Raw genomic sequence first — 26,496 nt, 5'->3', positions numbered from 1 at the left:
TATTTTATTATTCCCGATACTCAAAATGAGTATAGGGGTATATTAGATTTGTGGTGAAAATGGATGCGTGTAACGACCCAATTAACTATACATGTATAGTATATAAATTAGTGAATACATTCTTAATCAGCATCAATAGCCGAGTCGATTGAGCCATGTCTGTCTGTCCGTCTGTCCGTCCCTATGAGCGCCCAGTGCTCAAAGACTATAAGAGCTAGAGCAACGACTTTTGTAATATGTCACTATTACACGTATGTATATTTCAAAATATCGCTAAATTCTTGTTAAAATTGGCAAACAATCGATACCCCCTCGTGAAGGTTTTCGAGAGCCGTTCGTTTAAGGTGGCCTTTCACAGGCCACAGTATCCCCAGCAGTTGTAATCGAAGCCTCCTCCTCACGATGACTCTACTTAATTTCTTGGCCTACCCGTTCCAAAATTTAAATATTTGGCCTGATTCCTCTATCAAAACCGGTGATTTCTTCCCCATTCAGTGACTAAATACAGCCATCACTTGCATTCCCTGTTTATCGACTCCTTTCAATGATTTCGAGAGCTCATCATTTCGTGATATCCTTCACCATTCCATGGATTTCCTCCTCGGAACTCCTCAAGTGGTTTTCCTTGGCCCTTGGTGTTGGTTTTCCTGCTTCGGCAGCTGCCGCCTTTGGGCTTTGGCTTTGAGGAATGGCGTGTGGGCGAGAAAGGATTGTCAACGATGTCGTGAATATATCAGGACCCTGTCGATTCCTTTTTAATAACGTTGGCGGTCCTGGCATCCTTGGGGAAGTGTGAAGTCGTCGATTGGTGGCCCATTGTTGTGCTTAAAGTGTTGCCTAATGAAGCGACGCTTCAGCGGCAGCAACTGATATCCTCAGAGCAGTGGAAGGATTTCCTTTCAAGGCAGGGAGCAGAACTTGGAAGAGTGAAGGGCGCCGGGGGGGAGAGGGTTAGCTGTCTGAAGTTTTCTGAAGGAAAATCAATAGGTCTAGAGAGTGCCTCAAATGCAGACATAAAAGAATCGAGGTGGCAGGGGCAGGGCCGGTGGCTGTGCCACACCCAATATTGAATTACTCTATTACCAATACCAGGCATATCCTTATGCACACGTGTCTTGAGGCGGCGTGCAACTACTGCGTGTTGCATGTGTAGTTGCCCCAGCAAGACATTGTATCCCTTTGATCCTTTTATTGTTGCAAAACCGCAGCTGGTGTTGTCTTCCCCAAGAGAGAGAGAGAGTCCCAAGTCCTGTTCTTCGCTAAACCGCAATGACGTCGTACTCCTGCAGAACACTCCTCCTCCTCGTGTGTGTCCTGGCCAAACAGACGTGACGTGGCCTGGCCGCATGCAGTCCAAAAATCCTGAAACCGGCAATTGGGTTTTCTGTTACAACAACGGGTGGGGCAGGTCCTGCTACCGGTCCTGCCACTGCACTTGACTCGTCTATTTCCCCTACAATATAAGCTTCCTTTTGTAGACCAGCTCCCCTCCCCAGCCCTGCCCTCTCCTGCCCCTGGTTGGCAGTGTTTCTGGCTGCTTGAACCTGCTCCTGGGTCCTGGTCGTGGCCCTCATTCTGGCTGTTTGGGTTCTCCGCCCGATGGGCTCCACTGGCTCGTTGCTAAGGCCAACAACCGTTTTCGCCTGTTTGCCTCTGCTGTTTTCCTTACAGTTTTTAAAGGTCTCTCTTCCATCCTCTATATCTATCGCTATCCTCCTTTACTCCTCTCTTCTTATCCCCTCTTGAAATTGACAAATTGTGAAAAATTCTCTGTTCAGTTTTCGAAAGTTTTGGTCCAAGTTTTTAGATGTTTGTAAGGATTATGTATATGATGTGGGTTTCGGCGTGTAATCATTTGATTCCACAAAGCAATCAATCAATTATGATTATACACAGGTAATCAGGGGGTAATCAGAGGGTAATCAGGGTGTATTGTATTTGCGAAAAGCCATGTGACAGCCCTGAGGAAGTTTGATCTGGAAGTGGGATCTTGAAGGCCTTTTTCAGAAGCTCATCTATAGCTTCCATTGATTATCAGCAAAGACTATCTTCAAGATGTTGCATGCCCTTTAGACATAGGTATTTCAATCCTCTCTTCACCTATGATTCGATTCTGACAGCGGCCCCGTTTCCTTCTGGGCTTCGTTTCTGGGCAGCTGAGTCGGTCCCAGAATCCAGCAACAATGCACACAATCTTTGTCGAGGAGCAAAAGTCCTTCCCAGGAAAGCAACAACAATATACTTAAATTCCAAGTATTATTTATAGCTTCCATTAACAAAAAAACACTCTCCAAAATACATATATCCGAAATCCATACGCTCTAAATATTCTCCAGCCAAAGACAAAAAAGTTCAAAGCTCTGGGAAGAGGGGAAATAATTGTAAAAATAGTTTCCGAAAGGTTCATTAAACTGCAGCCGACGATGATGACGATGGCGCTGATATGGTACGACCCTCGGCGCCTGACTCGAGAGCCACCAGCCAGCCCGAAAGGACGAGTCGAGGACTCCGAGGCGACAGTAGCAGAGGCAGCAGAGTCGTTTTCCGAAGCAAGGACTCGCAAGGCAGACAATGCCGATCATAATCTACATATAGATGGCTTCCAAGTAAATGCCATAATGTGTCCTTCCCTCGTTCCCTCGCTCACTCGCTCCCTATGCCCCCTATGCCCCCTCCATACCCACTGGCCCTCCCTCTGTCATGTGGTACGTGCCTGTAACGCAGCCGAAGGACATTATTAATGTTGTCTCTGTGTCTTGTGTGTGTGTCTGTGTGTTTGCCGTATTGCAAATTCGATTTTGAGGTCCTCCCTGAGGACCCTGCTCCTGCCCCTCCGATTTGTGCATTGTTTGTGCATCACTGAAGGGGCTGCCCGGCCTGATTGGATTGATTATGAGACGGCGGGGGCCAGAGCCCGGGGATGGGATGGAAAACCTGTTTGTTTGTGTGTGTGTGTGAGTGTGTGTGTGTGTGTGACCCCAGCGACCATGACACGTTGTTAAGTTCCTTATCCTCTAAGCTCTCTTCCGAACAAGAGCTCCTTCCTTCAGTATTTCCCTTCCGTTGTTCCGTCCGCAAATTAGCAGCCAGAAAAAGTTTTTCCTCAAACTTTTCACAGCTTGAAATCTTTCCGAAGAAAAAAAAGGAAGCTTGAGGAAAGCAAAAAACAGAAAAACATCAAACATTTTAAGCTAGACGACACTGCCGCTGGTGCCAGAATCCATTAAGTGGCCTGCGACAAAACGAAATAAAACGAAGAGAAACTTGTACGAAACTGAAGTTTTTAATACCCTATAAACACGGTCCATGCAAGGATGATTTCGGTTTTTGATGGTGGAAACTTTTAACAGGTGTGGAAATAAAAGAGAAATAAAAAAAAGAACAAGAGAGAGAAAAAAGATAAAAAAATTCAAATAAAATAAAATAAATAAATAAATAAATAAAGAGAAAAAAATACATAAATAAATAAATAAAGAGAAAAAAAAATTAATAAAGAAAAAAAAATATAAAATAAAAATAAATAAATAAATAAATAAAGAGAAACAAAAAATAAATAAAGAGAAAAAAATAAAAATAAAAATAAATAAAGAGAAAAAAATAATTAAATAACAAGAACTAGATAAATAAATAAAAAGAAATAGATAAACAAAAAAATAAATAAAAAGAAATAAATAAATAAATAAAAAGAAATAGATAAATAAATAAATAAAAAGAAATAGATAAATAAATAAATAAAAAGAAATAGATAAATAAATAAATGAAAAGAAATATATAAATAAATAAATAAATAAAAAGAAATAGATAAATAAAAAGAAATAGATAAATAAAAAGAAATAGATAAATAAAAAGAAATAGATAAATAAAAAGAAATAAATAAAGAAATAAACAAAAAAATAAAGTAAAAAAAGAAATTAAAAGAACTTTCAATTTCGATAAAATTGTATGATTTCGAACCATTGTTTTGGTGTTCCTGCTTGAGGGTTTCCCCTTTTTGTTCAGTGCCAAAGCCACCTTAGAAAGTGCCCATCATACCCTCTCTGAAAGGGTATTGCGGAACCAAATTGACAACTTTAAATCGAGGCAAAATGAAATGGCCAAAAGCAAGTAAAATACTCCAAAACGAAAGACAACAAAAATAAAAGCGCAAACAGAATAAAATGGTACGAAAAATTCAATTTTGAAATAAACAAAAGGCGACAACGAACACAGAGTCCTGGAGTCCTGGAGTCCCGAGTCCTGGAGTCCTGGAGTCCTGAGTGCGGGCCCTGGGCCTGGTAGGAATGGCAGAGGGAGTCGCTCCTGGCCTCCGAAGGAGTCCACTCCCTGCTCCCCTCTGAAGCTCTATACAAAAGGAGAAATGGGAAGGGAAGGAGGAAGGAAGTCCCTGGCAGGAGCTTAGCCAAAGGCACACGCAAGCGAAAATGCAAACAAAATGCGGGCCAACAGCAGTAGGTGAGAATATCCCCCAAAAGAGAGAGAAAACAACTTTGAAATTCAATCTATAGAATGGTAAAAAAGGTAGCCAGAAATTGAGATGGATATGGGGATATATGAGTATGAGGGGGGCGCTCTGCGTTTGGGCCACTTGCAATGTGCCCTAAACATGCAATCGAACTCCCCGGCTTTTGGCTCAGCTGTTAATTTTGCATGGAAGGGGGAAAGGGGGGTACATCGGGGGTTGCACTCTCCTTTCCACCCTGGGGGTTGTACGAGCACAAGTATTCGTATTATTATTTGTGCAAAACGACAAGCGACGACGTCGAGACGGCGACGACAGTTGTTATTGCCAACATTTTAGTTGCGCCTTTTTGGCCAAAAAGAGAGAGCGGCTAGAGCCTTAAGGGGGAGGCACTGAGTATGGCTGTGGGTGTTGGGGAGTGCAGCACCGCAGCCTGTGAGTCATGCAAGGCGATGACGAAATCAGGCGGCACTGGCAGACGAAAAAACTATATAAAAGTACACAGGCAGCGCGAGGGTGGATCGAGATCGAGAGAGTGGAGTATGGAAATTGTGGATTATCGAGGAGTAGCACTTCTTAAGATTGGGGCAACCCTCTTTCGCCTTTCACGCATACAGTTTTCCGACATGCGAAAATGTATGCATAAATCGTGTGTGTGCTCGAAGCACAGGCAACGGCACGTGGTGCCAATCAAAGCGGGTGACGGGGCAGACGGGGAAGAGTGTGGCAGATAGTGTGCTGTGGGGGGGGGGCATGTTCTAAGCAAAAACCAACAAACAGCAGCAAACAGTTGCGTGCCGTGCCTCCGCTCCGCCTCGTAGCCAAAGAAAATGTTATGATTTCCCCTTCACTTAAGCAGTTAATTCTGCCGTCAAGTGGGGGGGGGAAGGAGACTCCTCTTTAGACATGATGGGTATAACGTGTATCCCTTGTACATGGCAATTATCATACGTACTCGTAGAACGGGTGGAGGGTGAAGGGTGACGGGCTGGGGATAATAACCATGCATTTGAGGGCCCTAATCGGTGGGAGGTCCGTCTGTGAGTCTGTGAGTCTGTGAATGATTTGCGGTTTGTCTCCTCTGCATTCATGGGATTAAAGTGGATGTTTAGAGGCTTCATTAAACGATGAAGAAAGTGTTGTGTGCTGCTATGCCGTGGAGAACTGCAAATGCAAATGGGGGAAATGCATTTCAATTAAGTCTTTTCGCTATCCGCCTTCCACTATCCGTAGGTCTGTAATTAATTCAACCAATCGATTGGCACAGCAGAGAAACGGTGGCTTGCAGCCAGAGAGAAGCGTCAAGAGATGTACTTCGATTAAGTGTCGTTTCCGCCATTCAACATTCCAACACTCCTCAATGGCATGGATACTCTGTAGCCTCTTAAGAGGGGATTTAGAGGGAAATGCGATAGCTAAAACACGATAGAGAGGGGGGGAAAACGATAGAGGATTGTATTTCTATGCTAAGTTATTTGTTATAGGAATTTATTGGAGACACCTTAAGGCATTCCTTGGGTGAAAAAATAACGCTATAAATGGGTTGGAATTTCCAAAATTATTCTTTAAGTTCTGCAACATTATATTATACAACTTTTATCCTAATAATCAAAGATTATTATTTCATTATTATTATTATTTGTAATTATTAATTTGAAAATTTAAAATTAAATTCGAATTCTAATATCTTGAAATGTAAATGTAAAAATATTCTAATTTTATTAAGTTACTTCCAAAAAAAAAAATTATTATTATTAAATTCGAATTTTAATATCTTTTAAGCGGTAAAGTGTCAACCGAAAAATTTCTATAATTAAAAAAAATAAAAAATAAAATAAAAATAACATCCGAAACTTATTTTTCTTTTTGAGTTTTAATATAATTTTTTTAAATTAAATTGAATACAAATTATTATTATTTTTAAATTAGAAGTAAGAGTTATATCAGATTTTAATAATACAAATTTTTAACTTATTTTTATTATAAACATTCAAAATTATAGTTCTGTCTGATTTTGATAAACTAAATCAGAAAAGTTTTTTTTTCTAATTTTAATTATTATAATTATTAATTAATCATTAATCATGAACTCAAATTTTAAATTTTATTTTTACTTCAAATGTTATAAAAATTAAGAAACATAATTATTTCTGATTTTAATAATGTAAATTGGAAAGAGTTTTAAGTTTATAATTTTAGTTATTTAAAATATTTAAAATATTTATCATTACTATCCCTGCTCTGAATACAAAATATGTACATTTCTTTTCCTTATAAAATATCTAATCATATTTCTCTCTTCTCTTTTGCAGGTAAGTTCCATCTGCAATATAAACCTTTATGGCAGAGCACCCACTATAATATTCCTTGTAATTTAATCCTTGATCACATCCGCCCACAAGTAAGTTACGAAATCTTTGCCATACCTTTCTCCATCTCCCTCTCCATCTGCATTTCTCTCCTGCTTTCGCTGCTGGGTGAACACATAATATTATTAAAATACTTTTGTGTCCACTTAACACACAATTGTGTGCTAAACTGATGGCCGTTTAACACACAAATGGTTCACACTTTTGACATCGTTATACGACATACACATACGGATGGAATACCACTCCACTCCTCCTCTGTAATCCCTGCCCCACTCCACTCCACTCCAATCCACTCCTCTCTCCATTCCATTCCCTTGCTTTCCGCTCATCCACTCCTGTGGAAAAGTCAACCATTTATGGCATGACACACCGGATGGTGGCTGTGTGGCACTCACGTTCCTGTTTGCCGGCAAATGATTCCACAGCAAACCAATTCAAATGCAAAACCATTCTCGCTCGCAATAGTCCTCGCACCATTTTCCCATCCACATCGGGAAACCCCGTCCTCCAACAATCAACAACTAATATTGTTGAACAATTGTGCTTCGATGCCTTCGACAAGCTGCCATCATGATAGGCACTAGCCCTGTCCCCCCAAAGCACTCTTCCAGAGCTTCTCCTGCAGCTACTCCTTTGCTTCCTTCTCTCTCTCAGAAACAGAAGCGCCAGCAGACATCAGCTTCGACATGCCTCGACAGGGAACATGGTCGTGTCCATGGCTATGGCTGCAGGGGAATGGAGTGTGTAGGCGATAGTGTGCACAAGAGTATGGCCTTTGTCCATGTAGGCGAGTGTACACTGAAGAAAAAAAAGCAAAAGAAAGTTCTGTGGTCGAAATTCCCAAAGAAAGGAGAACAACTGGTTCATATGAAACATATTTCTCTTATTCTGTCTCGAAAAACCATTCGACTTGGGTGAATTTTGGTAGATCTGTAGATCATAGTTATATATATCATTTCAGAAAATATCATTACGCTATTGTTTAAATTGTGGCTAACATTTGACATAACTTGGCTCTGCTAGCTCTTATGGTTTCCGAGATCAAATACGTTTTTGGGGTGTTTTTCTTTATAATAAAAATCCAAATTACATTTTAATTTTAAATTTTTTGAAATGAATTAATTTTATTTCATCTTTTTTTTTATTAACAAATTTATAATCCTTATGATCTCTAATTTTTTTCGAGTGTAATGGTAATAAGTGCTAGAGAAGGCAGCAAAAACCCATCGCCTGCAGGCCTATACGATAGGTCTCATTTACTATTCTTCTCTCTCTCTCTCTGTCTCTCTCTCTCTCCACTTTCTTCCCCCTCTCAATCCCCTCCCCACCCGCTGCTCCACAATCGTGATTCATCGACGGCCCTTGCCATGTGTGCGGTTAGTTTTGCTGGCGCCGTTCTGCTATTTAAATGTCCGCTCTATATCCTTGTCCTGTCCGCCCTTCTGCCGATCCCTACCCCAACGCGAGCCCGAAGCCAAGTGGAGCCCCGACGCGTCGCCAGCTTCACACTCCCGTCAACAAAATATTGGAACCATTCCGCATTCCCTCTGTTTTTCGGCTTTTGGCTGCTTTTTTGAGTCATCGCCGTTTTATTTATTGTTCTTTGACAGTTGCTCTGTGCCGTCACTTCCCCATCGCTTTCCCTGTCTCTTCGCTGTCCCTCACTCTCTTTCGAGTCTTTTGCTCTTTCTCCTCCCTCTTTCTCCACCCCCTACTTTCTTCTCTCGCACATTTTCGACTTTTTGTAACGCGTCTAATTTAATTGCAGTTAATATTCTTCGTCTTCGATGTTCGAAAGCGAACTATTACTCTCTTTCTCTTGTTGTGTCTCTCTCGAAGCTGAGGCATTGCCAGCACAAAGTTTTTTGTGGTTCGAAACCGTTTGAATAGGTTTGAAATTATGTTGTGGAATTTTTCTATTGGGTTTTGAATACTTAAAATGCTGTTCAAAACTGACATTGTAAATATAAATTCTTGTTAAAGTTCTATAAAAGTTGTAAAAATATTCTACAATTTTTTTAAATCAAGAATTTAGTTTTGTGCAAAAATTATAGATTTGTCTCCTCTAATTTTCATCATTTTAGCCAATATCAATTCTATAATTAAATTCTTTAAAATTCAAATATTTTTCTTAGTTTTAATATATATTTTTCGCGCACTCCTCTCGAATTTGAATTAAACTTTGAATATTATGAAGTAACCGGCTTTTTCTAATGCACTTGCCCCGGCTTTCAGTGGCTGCTCTCTCTGAAACCGCACTCTCTCTCTCTATCGCTCTCCCACTGGGCCTGAGCTCTGCGCAGGCTTCGAATCGTAGTAATTTCGAAAAATTATAATTATATATAAAATTTTTTTAAAAATAGTATGAAAAATTGTTACCAAAAATAGGAGAAAATATTTTTAAGCTAAGAGGAATTTTTTCTTGTAATTTTAGGAATTATTTAATTCTGTTACCGATATTTATAATTTTAAAATTTAAAATTGGCCGAAGCTCAAGCCGCTCTTATGGCCAAAAGCATAGCCAACCCTCAATAAAACATTACACACTCTCTCTCTCTCTCTCTCTCTCTCTCTCTCGCTTACTGCCGCTCTCTCAGCCGCTATGCAAACTGCCCTTTCGGCTCTTTTATGCTCTCTCTGCCCACCGGTCGCTGCGCTCGCTCGCTCTCTCTCTCTCTCTCTCTAGCTGTCCTCTGCTTGGGTGGTGTTGCCGCCCCCCCGCCAAATGTTTGGTTTGTACTTTCGTGCTCTGTGCATTGTCCTTGCTGCCACGAAAACGCAGCGTCGACGCTGGCATCGGCATCGGCGTCAGCATGGGACGTGGGTCGTGGGTCGTGGGACGTGCGTTGGCGCCGTCGTCTCTCATCGCTCGTTGGGCCGTCGGTCCTTCAGTCGTCAGTCGTTCGGTCCCTCGGTCCCGCAGTCCCGCAGTCCCGCAATCCGACGCAGTCGTCTGTCAGTCGTTCGCCTGCTGTTGAAAAATTAACATCGGCATAATTCAGTTTGTCTCTGTCGCTCGTAGTGCTCGTAACAGTCGTCGTTCCGTCGCTTGTTTCTGGAAGGGTTTCCCCGAATCTGAGAGAACGACATATTCATAGGCCCCACACGCGTGTAGTCCCGTAGGAACAGCAGTAGCAGAAAGGGAAATGCTCGTATAAATCATTTAAATAATTTAAAGCAGCGGAAATTCAATTGAAACAAAAAAACCGTAGCATACTCTCAGGCAGCAATCGAAAGAAAATTCCCCCAAAGATTGAAAATCAAAAAGAAATTTAAACACACAAGAAAAGCAGCAAGTGGTTGCCTCTTAAAATTGAACAAAAAAAAAAAAAAAAATAGTAGTTACAGTTTTGTGCCACAAAAGAGAAGGAGAGCCCCAAGGAAAACCAAAGGAAACTCAAATACAATCCACACATATCCGAGCAATCTTTCAAGCCAAAAAACAAATACAAATTCAAAATGCTGATTGGATTAGTACGCGATTCGGTGATGCAGTGCTTCTGCCACACCTGCCGGGCACCGGGCATTCTGCCAGCGGGTAAGACGAAACACACACACAAACACACACACACACGCTCCCTATAAGGAGGGTCCTGTAAAACCTCGGTAACAGTTTGATTTGTGTGCAATTTATGGGGTCTCTGGTTTGAGACTAAGAAAAACTTTGATTTAAAGGAATTTCTTTAAGATCTCTGCTGTTTTAAGGGACTTGGATAGTGTCTGGTCTCTCCTAAAGGATCTTGGAGATGGTCTGAATACCCTGAGAGAGACCATGTCAGGGCTCAGCCACTGTGACTCGTCTTGCCGTAAGATCTTCTTATGTTTTTAACATTTTATGGAATTTATTCAGTTCATTTTTCATATATTTTCCATGGCTTTAAATACGTTATTTGTAAGCGTCAATTATTTCCACATATTTCTGGGACATAGTTCTCCTATAACCAGAGGCTCTCTGGCTTTTGAAGGTCAACCAATTTGTTTTTGTTGTTGTTGTTGTTTGTTGGGTGAAAGTTCAGGGTAATTCGTGTGCTTCTTTTGGATGCTAGCATCTCACATACCTTTGCTTCGTAGTATGCCCCCAACCATAGCCCCTACCCAAAATGTTGACTCTTTTTTTGTTTGTTCTTTTTTTTTTGTTAACTGCTTTCGTATGCCAAAGTTGTTTTGGCCATGTCCTTGTACAAAAGTTAAGTTGTCTTCTCTCTTCTTTCCCCCCTGGAGGGTTTTCTGTGTGTGTCGCTCTTTTATTTGTTGTTGTTTTTTGGTGTCTATTTATTGTAGAGGGATTGTTGGTTTTTCCTGCATTTTTTGTGGAATTTTATTCCCTTATTTTTCGACCACTTCAGGGTCCTGTTTGAGGGCGAGTTTTGAGAAGCCAATTAGGTTCAATAAAAGTTTTCGATTGCTAGAAAAATATATACACAAAGGGGAAAGACAGTCAAAGGAAGTGACTTTGGTGCCAACTTTAAAGGAACTTTACAGGTCGAAACCCAATAAAAGTTCACGAAATTTCATCTAATTCGATATTTATTGATATCCCACGGAGTTCGCCCAACGAATCGTTAATCACAGCAAAGCTATTCAGGATAAATTAAGTAATGTAAAAATAAGAGAAAGAAGGACCCCAAAACTGCTCAATTATACAGGAAAAATCAATGTCCCATCTACGAAAAATTAGGTATAAAAGAAAATCTACAAAAAGTAAAAAAAAAAAACTAAAACGCCAAAAGGCAGGCAATAACAATTTTTGTCCCCCCCCCCACTCCCCTCCCAAAACTTTAATTTTCTTGTGTTTTTTTCTATGGCAGTACCAACATCGCATGGGGCGCCAGTCAGCCGCCGGCGGCCAACAAAATGAGTCACCACTCGATGGAGGAGAGTCGCCTCCACACCAGACCACTCCTCTCTCTCGCTCTCTCTCCCTCTGTGTCTTTATAGGCATGGAATTTAATTTGAGCCGCACACAAAGATACACCGAAGGTCCTTGCGTTCACAGGTCCTTTGTGTAATGCATATGAATGTCTATATTACACACTCGAATGACATTCGTTCTGCCACGACGACTAGTCGCAGTTATGCCTTGATTTTTATATCCTATTTATATGGGATATACATATAGGAGCATGGGGGGGGCATATGTGTGATTGAGGGGGCTATTAAAACACAATAATAATCGCCGCAAACACACTTACACACACACGTGTAAAATGATTGCGCAATATGCACACGGACGAGCGAGCAGCGCCAAGTGCAGAGCAGAGCAGAGCAGAGCACAGGCCGGAATGACGACAAAAGGACGGCATTTATTGATTTATTGACAGAGCTCTGCCGGTTCTTACATAAAAAAAAAAACAGTAGGAGAAAAAACAACAATGAAAAAAAAGACACGAGTAAAAAGCAATGACGACTGACGACGACGACGACATGCGCGAAGGGGTGGGGGCGAGAGGGAGAGGAAGAGCGTGTGAGAAACGGGCCTATTCCGCTGGGGGCCGACCGTTTAAGGTGCCTGGAACATTGCATATTTACTGGCGGGGATGGGTTGGGGGGCAGGGCGATTACAAATCAATTTTAAGAGACAACCTGTGCCGCGCACCAACGTTTATTCTGTGTTCTGTAATTGGTTCTTCAATTTGATGGATTTCTAAGGAGAAGGAGAAGTTTTTAGAGAAAGATAAATGCCGAATGTGGAACATATCATACCAAAAAGTAATCTAATCTACTTTCAAGGGTACTGTGGACAGTCTTTCCACCCAAATATTACAGTTTTCTATGGAAACCCCTCTTTTAGAGCCGCGGCAACTGTACCTTGAGGTCCATCTGTCCATCTGGCCTGCCAAAAAGATGGATAGGCCCTTCCAAATTGTAATTTCAATCAACTAATGGACAAGTGTCGAATGACATTAATCAAATGGAACTTGCAACATGTGTTAAATATGTAATCTGCATGTCTTTGCTGGTGTCCTTAATTTGAAAGTAAGGTTTCTGGCACTGCCACTGCCTCAACACCATGCCGTCCGCCTCCAGCCAAGGCTGACGATGGCAGGGCACGATTTTAATTTAGCTTGGGCCTTGCGATGCCTCTAATTGTCAGCGCTTTGGGGCACACACATACCACACACCCCCTCCCCCACACCATGCCCATACGAGTATCTTCCCCTTGTGGGGCACCGTTTCTAGCCCTTTTGGCTTTTTCGCTTCGGCAAATTAGATTTCCTTGCTGCGAAATTGCAATTCAAAATGCTTTTTGGCTGCTGCTGTTTTCACAGGATGGATGGAAGGAGCAACGGAAAACGTGCGATGAGCAAAAGGGAAATAGAGGGGCGGGGGGGCAGGGGCCCCCCAGTTTTACATTTATGCTTGAGTTCGATTGGAAATTTGCCAAAAAAGAAAATTATACGTTCGAGTGCATTTCCATCACAGGAGGGGGAGGGCTTGCGGGGGAGGACAAACAATTAATGTATTGTTCTTTTTTTTGTTATAAAATATAGTTTTAAGAGCTGAAAGAACATGGAAAATGCGTATATTCCACCCTTAAATGCAGTATCTTTCGCATCGAATCATCTTTCACTCCCATAAAAGCCCTTTTTATTACCCACAAAACCCACAATAATGTCCCTCCAATCTGTTGGGCCTGCTTCATTAGATCCCTTTGCTAATCTAACGAGCAATTAGATAAATTACAAACACTTGGCATGCAAAAGCCGCCAAAAATTACATTAATAACATTCAAGGCAAAGACGATGCTCCACAGTAGAGAATTCCTTGAGTCAAGGACTCTATGTGGGCTCTCCTGATGCTGCTGCCTCCAGCATAAATCAATTAAGATAAATTGCAAGACGCAGAGACAGCAGAGGGCGGAGAGTGGGGCAGAGACAAATCAACTCTCAAACTGACATCAGTGGGAATTTAATGTGATGTATCTGGCAGATACACAACGCTGCCAAAATAGCTCTCGGCAGCTCTTGTGGCTTGTGGATCAGACGACATATTAGTATGATGAATTAGTGGGTTTGACTATAGGACCCCCCCCCCCCCCCCCACTAAGCTGTAGAACATGTGTAGGTACTAATGGCACTCGTACAGCGATGGGCAACAGACGGTCTTTCGACTGAAAGATACCCACTAATTAGAGTTTTTGCTGGGGTTCTGTAAAATATATATTAAATTCTCAGAGATTTTCAAGTCTAAAATGTGGAAATTAAAATAACAATTTAGTTTTCCCTTAAAATTATAATAAAATACCATAAAAATCCCCGAATACCTCCTTCCCAATGCTTTACTTTCTTGGTATTGTTAAAGAATGTGTCCTTTTATTTAGGGGAAATTTATACGGCATATCGAATCGCAGTCCGCACTCCCATCTTTCGACGAATGTGCCCCAGTGGAGCGGTGATACCTCCTCCTCCTGCTACCCCTGTTACCCCCTCAAATAAAAATACTTTTGCCTTCTCGCATTAAGTATGCGTGTGTCTCATTAACCAAAATGTCCTTCGAGTCCTTGACGACTGAATGTGGCCGACATTTGGGCGCCAGTGCCGGCATTTTTCCGCACGCCAACATTTTGTGTGTGTGGGCGGGACAAGGGACGAGGGTCGGGGGTAGTCTCCTGCTTTTATCTTGTTAGAATATTTATTAGATTTAGTAAACGTTTAACGCTAGACGGCCATGGGATCGATTGAACCAAAAAAAAAGGCATAGACTGTGAAATTAATTAAAGAAATTACTTGTAGTTTTTTTTTTATTTTTTTACAGCAAAAGAAACCCATTTGATTGTTATGTAACATTTGCGTGACTCCATTTTCCTTAGATTTGGCCTTGAAAATGGATGAAAAACAGGAGAAGGAAAAACGGAATCTTTTTTGTGGTTTTGGGGAATGGGAGAATGTGGCATGCTGAAAGTTGCCTCATTAGCAGCTGCCAGAGGATTTCCTGTCGATGTGATATGAAACTTAAGTGACTTTTGGGGAAGTCAAGGATGTGTGTAGGGGAAATATTTCGAATGTTTTTCGATGCTTGAATAGCAGCCAGAAGCACAGTTTTTCCTGCCTTTACGGCATAAAATTGTACAATAGAATCCACATAGTAATAATTATCCCAAACGATTCTGAAATGCTTCATTCAATTACAAGAAAAGCGGAAAAAGGGTGGCGCTTGGAAAGGACCTTTTTCGGCGTAAAATCCTTGGAAAAATACCTACCACACCCCATACCACACTCATAAATAAAACTCCAATGTTTATGAATACAGCTGCCAGCCATAAACAAATACTTTTTCCTGTCCTATCCTGTCCTATCCTGTCCTGTGCTGTCCCTTCTTTTTTTTTGTGTGTGAAGCGCCTGTCAAATTTGACAAACACTCGTCTGGATCTGTTTTACGGCCGAGCTCCATCCATGTCCTGTGGCAGGCGAACTTTTACGAAACCGTGTTTTCATTTCCTGCCGCGCGGCCAACACCTTTTCTGTGGCGGGGCTTTGGGGGGGAGGGGGGGCGTCCTCGGTGTTCCAACAAACTGACTGTCGAAAGTCATTAATAATGCCACCGACTCTTTCGAGTGTCGTCTCTTGTGTGTAATTTTCACTCGTTTAAAAGCACATGAAACATTGAGAGGAACCGATAGAGGGGCAAAAAAAGAAAGAGAGAGAGAACTTAGAGGAGCAAATTAAATCTGTGGGATGGCCAGAGGCTGAAAAGCACAAAGGAAATTCGCAGAGGAATCTATCAAAGGCAGGAAATTCTCTTTTACGGAGCTCCTTTGGTTCTATCATTCTTTTTCTGCATTTAGTTATTCTTTAAACAAACATAGATGTAGGAAAAACTTTGATCCAACTTCATTGGAAAAGGAAATTTCCGATTTAAAAAAGTCGAAGAAGTCTTCTAGGAATAATACAAATGAAGAATATCGGTGTATTTAGGGACACTTGAGGTAGATATTCCTCTGTATTTCCCTCCTTGGTTTACCCCTAATTCAAATTAGTGTAATTTCCAGACTCGTTACAACGATTTCCTTAAGCCTTGAGCACATTTCATGCTTCAGGCCACCTCATCCATTCTCACGTATCCCATCTAACATTCGTTGTAATCAAATTTTCTTTAGTTTCTTGCGGAGAACTTTTTAACTTTATTTGGTGAAATGTATCTCTGCCACAGCTGCAGCTGTGGCATCAACTCCATCTCCTCTTGGTGGGGCAGTACGTTGAAATATTTGGGCCACTCTGTCACGTAGCGGGCACATTTTTCCATATTATCCTTACTTCCTTCCAGTAGGCTCCAGCTCCAGCTTCAGCTCCTTCCTTTTGTTTCGCCCTCTTTCGCATGTGCCTCACGTAACAGACGCATACATAACATTACTTAATTTTCATTTCTTTTGTTGGTTTTCCTCGGCTCTCCAAAAAATTAATGAACTTGCATATTTCGGTGACTTTTCGCTCATTGTCATGCCAGTGGGCATGCCACATGCTCTCTTCGGCCAGCAAATTGGCTCGCGAACACTGAACTGCATATCCATTTCGACATTCAGCATTTTAACATTTAAATATGTGGACAGTTCCGACGATAAAAGTGAAGGGTCCTTGCATGGAAATTCTGTGGGTATATGTCATCATCCGTCAATGCTTCGACGACAGTTTCCTTCGCCAGCGACTGCTCTCTGGAGGAGCTCCTTCTTCCTGTGGCGATTCTTTGCGACTCTGCGAGTCCATAAAATTGTTGACCCAACGTTGGCAGAAGACGGATGCATCGGGATATTCCCGCATGACTTTTGTTCATCCTTTATCCCTTTTTCTCTTTTTCTCTTTATTTTTATGCGATACTTTTGAGGAATATCTTGGGGGGTGCAGTGGGGTTTAAGGAACTTGAAACAGTTGAAGGTTTTATACCTTAAATTCAGTTAAGAATTGATTGAGATCTGGTACTTAAAGGGGAATTTCCCCAGGAAATGGAAAGGAAAACCCCGGGAATATTTTAGCATATTTTTAGCAAAGAAAAGAGCAGATATCTTGCTTCGAACTTCCACCATCAAAATGGTAATTTCACTCCGTATTTTTCTACTATTTAAAAGAAATCTGAGTCTGTTTGCAAATTTTTACACGAAAATAAACTAAAGTGGAATATTTTTAGAGGTATTTTTTTTGGTGCTGGTTGTGGGAAAAGCTCTCCGGAAACTTAAATTTATGACTAACCAAATTTTGGATAGCATAAAACAAACCGCGTGCTGCACGCAGAGAAATGTCTGTCTGGAAGAGCGACAGATATGACATATGCACGGGGCATATGCTGCCACCTGCCCCCCCTCTCCTGCTCCTCTGTGGCCTTGCGGGGAGGGAGGGGGATAACCTCCAGCCCTTTGCAGGGCTTTCACACAACCGAAAATTCCTCGTCCGAGCACAGATGGGATGGCGGCTGGCAGCTGGCGCTCATCTACGTGCCTCTATTTCGCTGTCTGCCTCACTTAATGCAATTTTCTTCAACTTCAGTGAGTGCCTGTACTCTGGTGGCAGGGGGGGCAGCAGCAACATTTCCTTTTTCCACTGGAGGCTCTCCTTTTAGTGGGGAGTTTTTCCCGCCCATTCTTTCCTATTTTGTGTCTGATTTTTGTGCTCCTTTGTTTGTGGCGTAAATTGCATTTGCACTATTTTTTTCTTTCTTTTTCTTTTCCTTTTCAGCTGCTTTTTCGAGGACCCTGTGCTTATGACCCTGCCCCAGCCACTACCCCACCCCAACCCACCCCACCATTCATGTCAAACGTCAACTGTTTGCTCTTCTCCTCCCCCGTCTGGACCCTTGAGATAGAGACTCTCTCGTGGGGGCGCTGCTGTTAAATAATTCATGCATGCATTCCACTCCCATTACACGTCTAAGCCTCTCATCCTAGTTGCAACCCATCTGGCAACAATCAAACACTTCAACAATGACACTGACATTCGCATATTGCGCCGCCGCCGCTGCCGTTGCCGCTCGTTTGTATCCTTTCCTTGCCACAGGAGGCGCCGTCTTCGGGTCGTGTGGAGGATGCCACTGCTACTGCGATGATAAATGGATGTCTATAGGATTCCTTAATCCCCAGAATGCAAGCTGCAGAAGACACATCGACGACAATTTTCGACAGTTTTCCCACCTTTCCGCCCCCTCGTCCACGCCCGAAAGCTGTGATTTCTCGTGGGATAAATAATGATTTCGGATTTTGCTCAAGACAAAATCCGCTGAATGTAGTCAAGACAGAAAGATACCAAAAGTTTATTAGAAGTTTACCTGGAATATATACCAGAAATATACCAAGAATATATCAGAGATATACCAAGAATATTCTATAAATATACCGAAAATATACCAGATATATACCAGAAATATGCCTGAATATATAGAATTGAAGAGTTTTAAAACGATACCAGAAATATACAAAAAAAAATACTAAAAATATACTAGAAATTCATATACTTGAAGCCCTTAAAAAATACATTAGAAATGTTCTAGAAAAATAACAGATTTGTACCGAAAATATACTAGAAAATTCAAAATTTCCTCATAAATGTACTCCTCTCCATCGTTCCAATATCTCTGACGCAATAATCATTATCAGGAATGCCATTTTCTTGCCATTTTCTTTCCCTTAAATAACGATATTGGCCACGCCCTCCCGCCTATACCTTGGGGCGGTGGGCAGTAGGAAGCTCTGCTGCACGCTCTGCTGCGCATCCAATTATAAAATTATGCTTAATCTAGCAGAAAATGTCCTGTGTGTCTTCTTTGGTCTTGCGACAGAAAACTTCAGGGAGAAAAAGGTCACAGGTCGCAAGGCATTGCCTTCACTTGGTCGCCCGAAAGTATGCCATAATCACAAATTACTCCTCTGTTTATCAGTTGCTGCTGCTGCTCTTCCAGTTAACTGTATATTTTGGCCATCTTAATGTGCCACAACCACAGACGTGGGAAGCGGTAACGGAAACGGATAGAAGCAGCAGCAGAAGCGCTTAAGCCGAGGCACATCTCTCTCTTGGGGCATAAAAATTAAATTTTAACTCCCAATTAAATGGAAAGAAAGTTTTCCTAAACTCCTAATGAAAGGCTGGGAGTTTCCTAAATTTCCAATGAGAGCAAAAGAACTTTTCTTAAACTCCAAATGAAAGGCAGGGGATCTGAAACCGAAAAAAACTTTGATAAGCTGTTATTAAATTTTCAAAACAGGGGCAGAAATGGGGACGATACGAAACATGGTCGAAACAGCGTCAAAACAGCGTCTAAACAGCGTCGAAAACGCGTCAAAACAGCGTCGCAACAGAGGGAGTGCCATGCCACACACCACACCACTCCTTGGACTTGTGTCAACATTTTGGCTTGTCTCCTGCCGCTCCTTCTTTGACTTCTTCTTTTACTTAATTGCCACAAATTGTGGCAGAAACTTTACTCTGCCCACACAAAAGCCAAGCCACTTCTTCTATGCATTTAACATAAAAGTTTATTTGCATAAAACACATTTTGCCCAGTCTTTCCCTGAGTGGAGCTCTGAAACGTGTTTCAATAAAAATTCAATGTTATTGTCTGAACAATTTTTGGCTCAGCCTTGGTCCTTGCTGTTCTGTTTTTCGTTCCTTGTTGACTGTTGCCTGTTTGCCTGTTGGCCGGCAACAAAAGTGTGACACAAATAAACAGAGACCCAAGAAAAAAAGGGGGGAGGCGGGCAAGGCTAAAAGCAACAATGGCCATGGCTAAAAGCAGGCCCAGCTTCACCAGCTGTTGCAATGCTGCCATTCCAACAGAAGGGATTCTCCATCCAATCTGTGGTGGAAGGACCACTCCTGCCGGCCTCTCAATCCCTCTCATCTGGCGTTGTTCGAATATGCAAATTTGTGCGGCTTCTTTAAAAACACATTTTCCCTTCTTTCTGGTTTGAAATCGATATTCAGCAAATCTTAACTTGTGGAAAATATATTTACTTGACTTTTGCCAAAGATACACAGATACAAATATCTGCAAAAAGCCGATATATTTGACTTCAATTAAGTGCGAAATAAAGTCGGATTGTTTTTCTTTAATTAGTCAAATGAAAACTTTAAGCTGCAGAAAATGTTTACTAAGCTGAAATATTTTCGGCTTTACCTTGGGGAATTCTGTGGCTGTTGTTTTTGCTTTGTAAATGTGTAAAATTGAATGTCGGAAATGTATCTCTCTAAATGGCAGCCTCATTGGAAATGTATCTCTAAATGGGAGTTTCATTGGAGGGTAGATTGAATTGCAATTTATTTTAGTTTTTCGTTTAGTTTTTTTTTTACAAATTGAATTAGTTTTTACATATTGTATTAGAGGTGTATTTTCTCAGGTCAAATCAAACTGTTACCAAAAGGTTTTCTCCACTATTTTTATATACCAAATTTTGTTCTAATGAGCGAATACTTTTCTCCATAATATTTTTAAACACATGCTTTACCAAATGGCGGATATATCGGTGCCTATAAATCAATAGTATCGAGAAGATCGGCGCCCATTAAGAAAAATAATAAAGTGCGCTCCAAGCAGCCGCGTCTCAACAAGAAAGTCAAATTTATAAGTAAGTAAAATGCCAAAACAATACAAAATATGCTTAAAAATAAATAAAATATAATTCCCATAACACGTATGTCACATGTGTTCCACAAATAAACCCTAAAACCTGGGTTATTTTTAGTTCCCTGCCCAAAAAAAGCCCGCCTCCATCTTTGGGGACCCACAATTTAATAAGATTTCCATCCAAAAATAGGCAAAGCCTTCACCTGAGGAGGAGCCTCTGACAGGACCTTTCTTTCCTCGCCTTCATTCTCGCCTCTAATTGTATGATGGCCAAAGTTGCGGCGCTCTCTCCTGATCATCGGAACTAATGGACATTGAAACTGTCTGATGGGCACTACGTGTCTTCGTTACGGGAGGGAGGGAGACTTCCCAGAAATTGTAGTATTAGTTTGACAATGTAGTACGGCAAAAGGAAAGCCGAAAACGCGACAACAACGACAGGGCTCTGCCCAAGGGAGAACATCGAGGAACAACCACGGGAACACAATGGTCGTCGCTGTGTCGGTCAGGTGTAGACCGAGAGCCGAGGGGCCTAAGTGAGTCATTCCACCCAGAAAAACACGCCTTCTTCTTCCGTTGCCTCCCCCCCTAGACTTTTCCTTGGCTTTCGTGGCTGTTTGTTCCTGGCGTTTCTCTCGCTTTTGTTGGCTTTTTGTGAGGTAATAAAATGTCAGAATCGTCTGGACGGCGCCATGGAAAATGAAGTAGAATCCTGGCCAATCCCCCCACCCCCCTCCTTGAGGGCGTATACGTGTTATTTTGTACGTTGACTCTCTCTCCACGTGAAAGCGTATTAAATTAATTTGTCATTTGTTATTGTTGCAACATTTTAAATACTTTGCGAATGTGTCTCGCCCTCTGTGGTTTTGTGGGATAAGCTCTATGTCCTGTATATACATTTTTTTCGCTCGGTGTTTACTGGAGAATATATGCAGGTGCCTGGCAGTTAATTTTCATCTGGTTTTTGGGGACCAAAATCCGCTTCATATTTATTATTCGCTTGGTCTGGCGAGTGGACTTTTAATTAGGGATGCCAGATGTTGTAGGGATCCTGTGATGATTCCAGTGCCAGAGAGGAGAATAATAAGGCTGGCTTACGCGAGGGATAATAGAGTGGAGAAATAACAATGAGAGTCTGTATCAGATATCAGTGTGTGGCCAGAGGATACCCAAAGGAAGGTGTCCCCTGCACTGTTTTAGGGCAATTTCTGTAGGTAAATGAACTGAGATTCGCTTAGGCTTATTGTTGATGGAATTATCATATATTTCTTAAATTTCTAGAATTTCTTTGAAATGTTTTCTTCTCTTCAAAAGTGCATTTCCCTGTTGAATTTTCAAGTTATTCCTGAGACCATTAGTGGCCTTTTATTCTACTTGAATACCCTCTTCCTCAATCAGTGCCAAACCGAAAGACAGAAAACCCTTCAACTGTTGCCAGATTTTCGCATTCACATTCATTATGGCCATCTGCCAATTTTAGCACTTCTCTCCCACTCTTTCTCTCCCTCTCTCTATCTTTTTTTGTCAGTCTTTTCCACCCTTCCATCTCTCAGTCTCTTTTGTCCCTTGCTGCCATATTTTCCGGCAAGTTCATTAATTTTCTATATGTATCTTCTTTGCCTTTGGCTAATGGCAAGAAAACGGCAAAAACTTCCTCGCGCAAAATTCATTAAAGTGCGAAAAAGTTGTGGAACAGGGAGGGGGGGATACATGTGGAGGTCGGTGTGAAGTTGGGGGTGTGATGAAGGGGCTGCAAAGAATGGGAGTGAAACAGATTTCTCTTAACTAGTTTTGTTGGTCAAACTCTTCAGTGGGGGAGGGAGCCATGCCAGAGTTAGAAATGAAGTGGAAGGGTGGAAGATTGGATAGTTTTCAAATGAATAAAAGATAAATGCATTCATTAGGGGTAGATACGATACGAGGAGGAGTATCAGTAAGTTCAATGAAAAACTAACAAAAGAAAAGGCAAACAATCATTTCCCCTTTCTAAATCACAAAAATGTTTAACTAATGAAAAATCGCATTCCGGTAATTCCTCCGCTAATCCCTCGACAATTATCCAGCATTATACAACCATGCAATATTTAACAGCATTTTCCATCCCTAATTAACACACGAAACAGAGACAGAGACAGACAGAGAGACAGTCAGAGGGACAGATGGAAAGACCCTTCATCTACTGCAAACAATTAATTTTTCTATAATTAAAATGAAAAACCTGTGTAAATAGCAAACAGAATTTTCAGAAATTCAATATTTATTTTACATCCAGCGTTGCACTAATTAAAAGCTAATTAAGTTAGCGACGCAATCATAATAAAGCCGCCCAAAATATTAGCCCTGGAAAATGCGGAAAATGCGTGTGTAAATCGGAATGTGAATGTGGCAAAAAAAACTGATAATTCAATATGCGTGTCGTACAAATAATATTTCCCCTCATAAATATTACGCATTCTTTTTACATTTTTATGGCAATCTGCTGTAAAATCAATAAACAAGACTCAATTTGCAATTAAAAATTAATGTTGATGGAAATCGAAGAGGAAATGGAAATGCGAAAAATACTCGCTCATAGGTAGAGGTATGCCCTTCAAGAGGAGGGTATTATGATTATGGGGAAGTGTTTTCGAAAGGTCTCTCAAGCAGGGCTAATATTTCCTTATATTTGTTATTAAGTTATTTTAAAACTTTCGACACTGGCTGGGTATCATCCCAGGACACCTGTTAATCAGCCAAAATAAGGAGAATCTATACTCTTCACAAGACCTAGTATATATAGTGGTATTGGTAGTTCTTGTGGTATTATTTATTGAATTATAACTAAAAGGCAAGTCCCCTGTGAACTCGTTTCGCTCGTGGGCCGCCAACCCCCGGCTCACTTGCCCTGCTTTGGTTGCCCTAAGTGAAAATAAATCCACCACCGCTTGCTTAAGCCGGTCGTCTATCTACCACGCTCTTGATTTTTTCTGCCCTAATGGAAAATTATCCAACCTTTTTAATTGATCTCACTTTGTCTTATATATATTTCCAATTTATATGCACTCTCAAACTTGAAAATATTCGTGAATATTCAGTGTTTTTAAGATTTCAACAGATTTATTAAATTATAATCTTTTCGGGGGCAATCGAACGTGCAAGCAAACGTTTTGCCTAGCATTGTTTTAGTGCAGGTGTTTGTTGTTGTTGCTATTTACTCATCTGCTTTGGTTCATATCATGGCTCTTCGGTGCTCACTGCTCTCCCACATCATCCGTTGCATCGTACTCTCTGGAAAGCACAAGCGGGCCGCAGAGGATCAAAGCGCGTCCAGTAGTGCTGAGCTTAAAAGCTTAGCGGACTACCTTTTATAATTTAATCAAAAGCGTGCTAATAACAAAGGTAGCTGAAGAGAGAATGGGAGAGACAATTGGAAAGAGTTGTATAGAAAAGGAGAGGCAGGTAGAAAGATTAGGAGAGAACGCTCTCGCTTGCACCGCTCTCGCATTCATTTTGTGTTTCCAAGTTAAGCTTACGCTCGGTCTTGCTCGTGCTCGCACTCTCATTGGACTTCGCCCGATCTCTTCGATTTTTGGACTATGCTCTCGGTGTCTCTGTGCTTATTAATACAGCAACACCATTTGTGCTTAGCAAGCCAGAGGCTTTCGCAATTCCTTTGCTTATCTTTTTTCTCGTATTTCAATGCAAACAAACAAACACACGACGAATGAAAGCCGATTACACGGAGTACTCTGTGATCGGGATCTGCTTTCGGGGCTTATGTCTTCCACACAGTCACAAATTTAGCTCAGATAAATGTACAGCAAGGGTATCCATCGACAATGATAGCTCCTCACACTCCTCTCCCCCTATCGATTTATGTTTTTATTTATTTCTCAATATTTGTGCAAAAAGCCAGGAAGTGGGATCAGAACTGCTCGGCATACAGGAGTCTCTGTGTTCCAGGATCTGCGTATGAATGCAGTTGACAATTCAATTATATGCGCAGTTTTTTAATTAACACATTTTATTTGCTTTAATTAAATTCCACTCTTTTTGCCCCACCTCTCCCCTTTTTGCACGGAGAAATGCAATTAAAACAGAAAGCAACACAATTAAAAGCAAGAGGAGAGAGTGAGAAAGAAGATGTATATGCAGAGTGAAAGAGAAGTGCGAAAGCAAACAAACAGAAATGGCCGCCGACTGGCGACACTTCCTTCAATGAGTGGAAAAAAGAGGAGAAACATTTTCTTCAATGAGTGGAAAAAAAAGAAAGAAAAAAACCAGTTCTTCAATGAGTGGAAAAACGAAAAAAAAAAAAACTATTCTCGCACTTAAAATTAAAACTTTGTTAAAAAATACCCTCCAAACGGTGGGGGGGAGACATTTTTGTTGTGACTGTAAATAAGGAAAATCCCCAACGGAAAAGCCAGCAAATGCAGATTTATTCATATTTATGGACGAATATTTACCCCTTTGCTCTTCTGGCTTTGCTGGAATTCTGTTTTATATTTGTATATTCATGAAACCCTTGCAAAAAATATATTTTCAATATAAAAATCAAACAATTTCTGAAGGTCCAGAAGGTCTGGAAACTTACAAATGGCTCTCACCATTTGCTTCTAAAGAGTGCAAGTATTCCCTGAAAGCCGTGTACCCTGTTCCCCCCCTTTCGCTGTTTGTTGTTTTCTGGTTTTTAGCAAAATGGCCAAAAGCTCAAGAGTAAAAATGGCAAAACAGGCAAAAGCGGATATTGTGAAATATTGTTTATGATGACAAATTGCCGCGGGAGAGAGAGAGAGAAAATAGTTTGTTGTTTGTGGCAAGCGAAGGGGGGGAGGGGGGTAGATTTGTAGGGCGGAGAAAACATTAATCTTTATTGCAGTCTGGCGGAAGGCCAAAAGCCAATGCTTTGCAATAATGGCTAATAAACTGGGGACTACAGAAATATATCGTAGAGAAAAAAGTGAAAGAGAAATATCCTCTACGAAGAGCTACTACCATTCTTTAAGGGGAATAAAGGATCTTCCAGGGCCTTATTTATTCATCAATGAAACATCTGTTTTATAAAAGCCTAAACTTAAATGAATAATCCTTTGATGAAAGATGCATCTTGTTTCATAATCCTCTCAGAGTAAAACCCATTTGAGGACTCATTTGCATGATCTCTGAGAACGTCTGCTTCCTCTATTTCCTCTAATTCCCTGCTGGCCAAAACCGAGAACATCTCCATTTGGAAGTCCTTTAATTCCTGGCCTGAACACACAATAATTCATTCTGTTCGGGGCTGCTGCTTTCCCTGGTCAAAACGAATATTTGTGTTTCGAATGCGGGATTTGTATTTGTCTGGAAAATGTTTATTCGGAATAGTGGTGCCAAAACTTTGCTGCACAAAACTTCAATTATGCATTAAGCCAAGAGCATGGCTCTCTTTCTCTGTCGCGCCGAAGGGAGGTGCAGCGGAGGGGGATAGTTTTCTGGCTAAAATGCTTGCCATGTTAACACACACACAGACGCATGGCAATTGCTGCACTTGCGCCAATGTTTGGCCCAGGATAACATTCAACTTCGAACAGAGAGGCCAGTCCGCCCCGGGGGCTCCAGCGGCCCCATCCACACGATTACCGGACCACGTTGTGGGCTCTGGTTCTCTGCTGCGGTTCGTCCTGTCATCATTTGCATACCAAATATGTTTCTTCTTCAGAAGAATCAAGGCCCCCCCCCCCCCCCCCACCCGAAAACACAAAGCAAATATCGCACAAATGTTTGCTTTTCCTTCGCGCTTTCTCTGTTTTCGTCTTATTATGTGGGAAATTTGCCAAAATACGAAAATTCAATAATAATAATAATCATAATATTGGTAGGGTAGGGAGGGGGCAGGGCGGAAGTTACGGAGGCAGTAAATTGATGAAATTATTTATGCTAATGCCTCCTGCCGGACCTCCAACGGCAGCCGCAGGACCCCCCAGAGGACGAATAATAATGTTGTGTTGCAAGCAAATTGATGTTGATTTACTCTTTTGTCTCTGATTTGCAAATAATTTCATATTTTGGGGCATGCCACATGGAAGTAAACCATGTCTAACATATATTTCATGGAAAATGATATATTTTCATAAGAACAAAGAAAATCAATTGAATTTCTGT

The 26,496-nt window shown here is 41.3% G+C and overlaps 1 protein-coding gene across 4 annotated transcripts in view; it reads left to right on the top strand.

Moving 5' to 3' along the window:
- Nucleotides 1-26,496, top strand: part of LOC108162778 (stathmin) — a 72,341-nt gene that overhangs the window by 21,731 nt on the left and 24,114 nt on the right. The window contains exons 1-2 of one of the 4 annotated variants that reach the window (XM_017297678.2): nucleotides 9,864-10,369; nucleotides 20,291-20,374. The exons of 1 other annotated variant lie outside the window; for it this stretch is intronic. In XM_017297678.2, coding sequence (XP_017153167.1) covers nucleotides 10,291-10,369; nucleotides 20,291-20,374 — 163 coding nt within the window. In that variant the 5' untranslated portion in view covers nucleotides 9,864-10,290. Of the gene's footprint in view, nucleotides 1-9,863; nucleotides 10,370-20,290; nucleotides 20,375-26,496 lie in introns of those variants that run through there. 2 more of the 4 variants (XM_017297676.2, XM_033392600.1) reach the window with 2 other exon arrangements.

The sequence above is a fragment of the Drosophila miranda genome, chromosome 4 (genome assembly GCF_003369915.1).
Source record: "Drosophila miranda strain MSH22 chromosome 4, D.miranda_PacBio2.1, whole genome shotgun sequence".
NCBI lineage: Eukaryota > Metazoa > Arthropoda > Insecta > Diptera > Drosophilidae > Drosophila > Drosophila miranda.
This window is presented reverse-complemented; position numbering and strand designations above follow the sequence as displayed.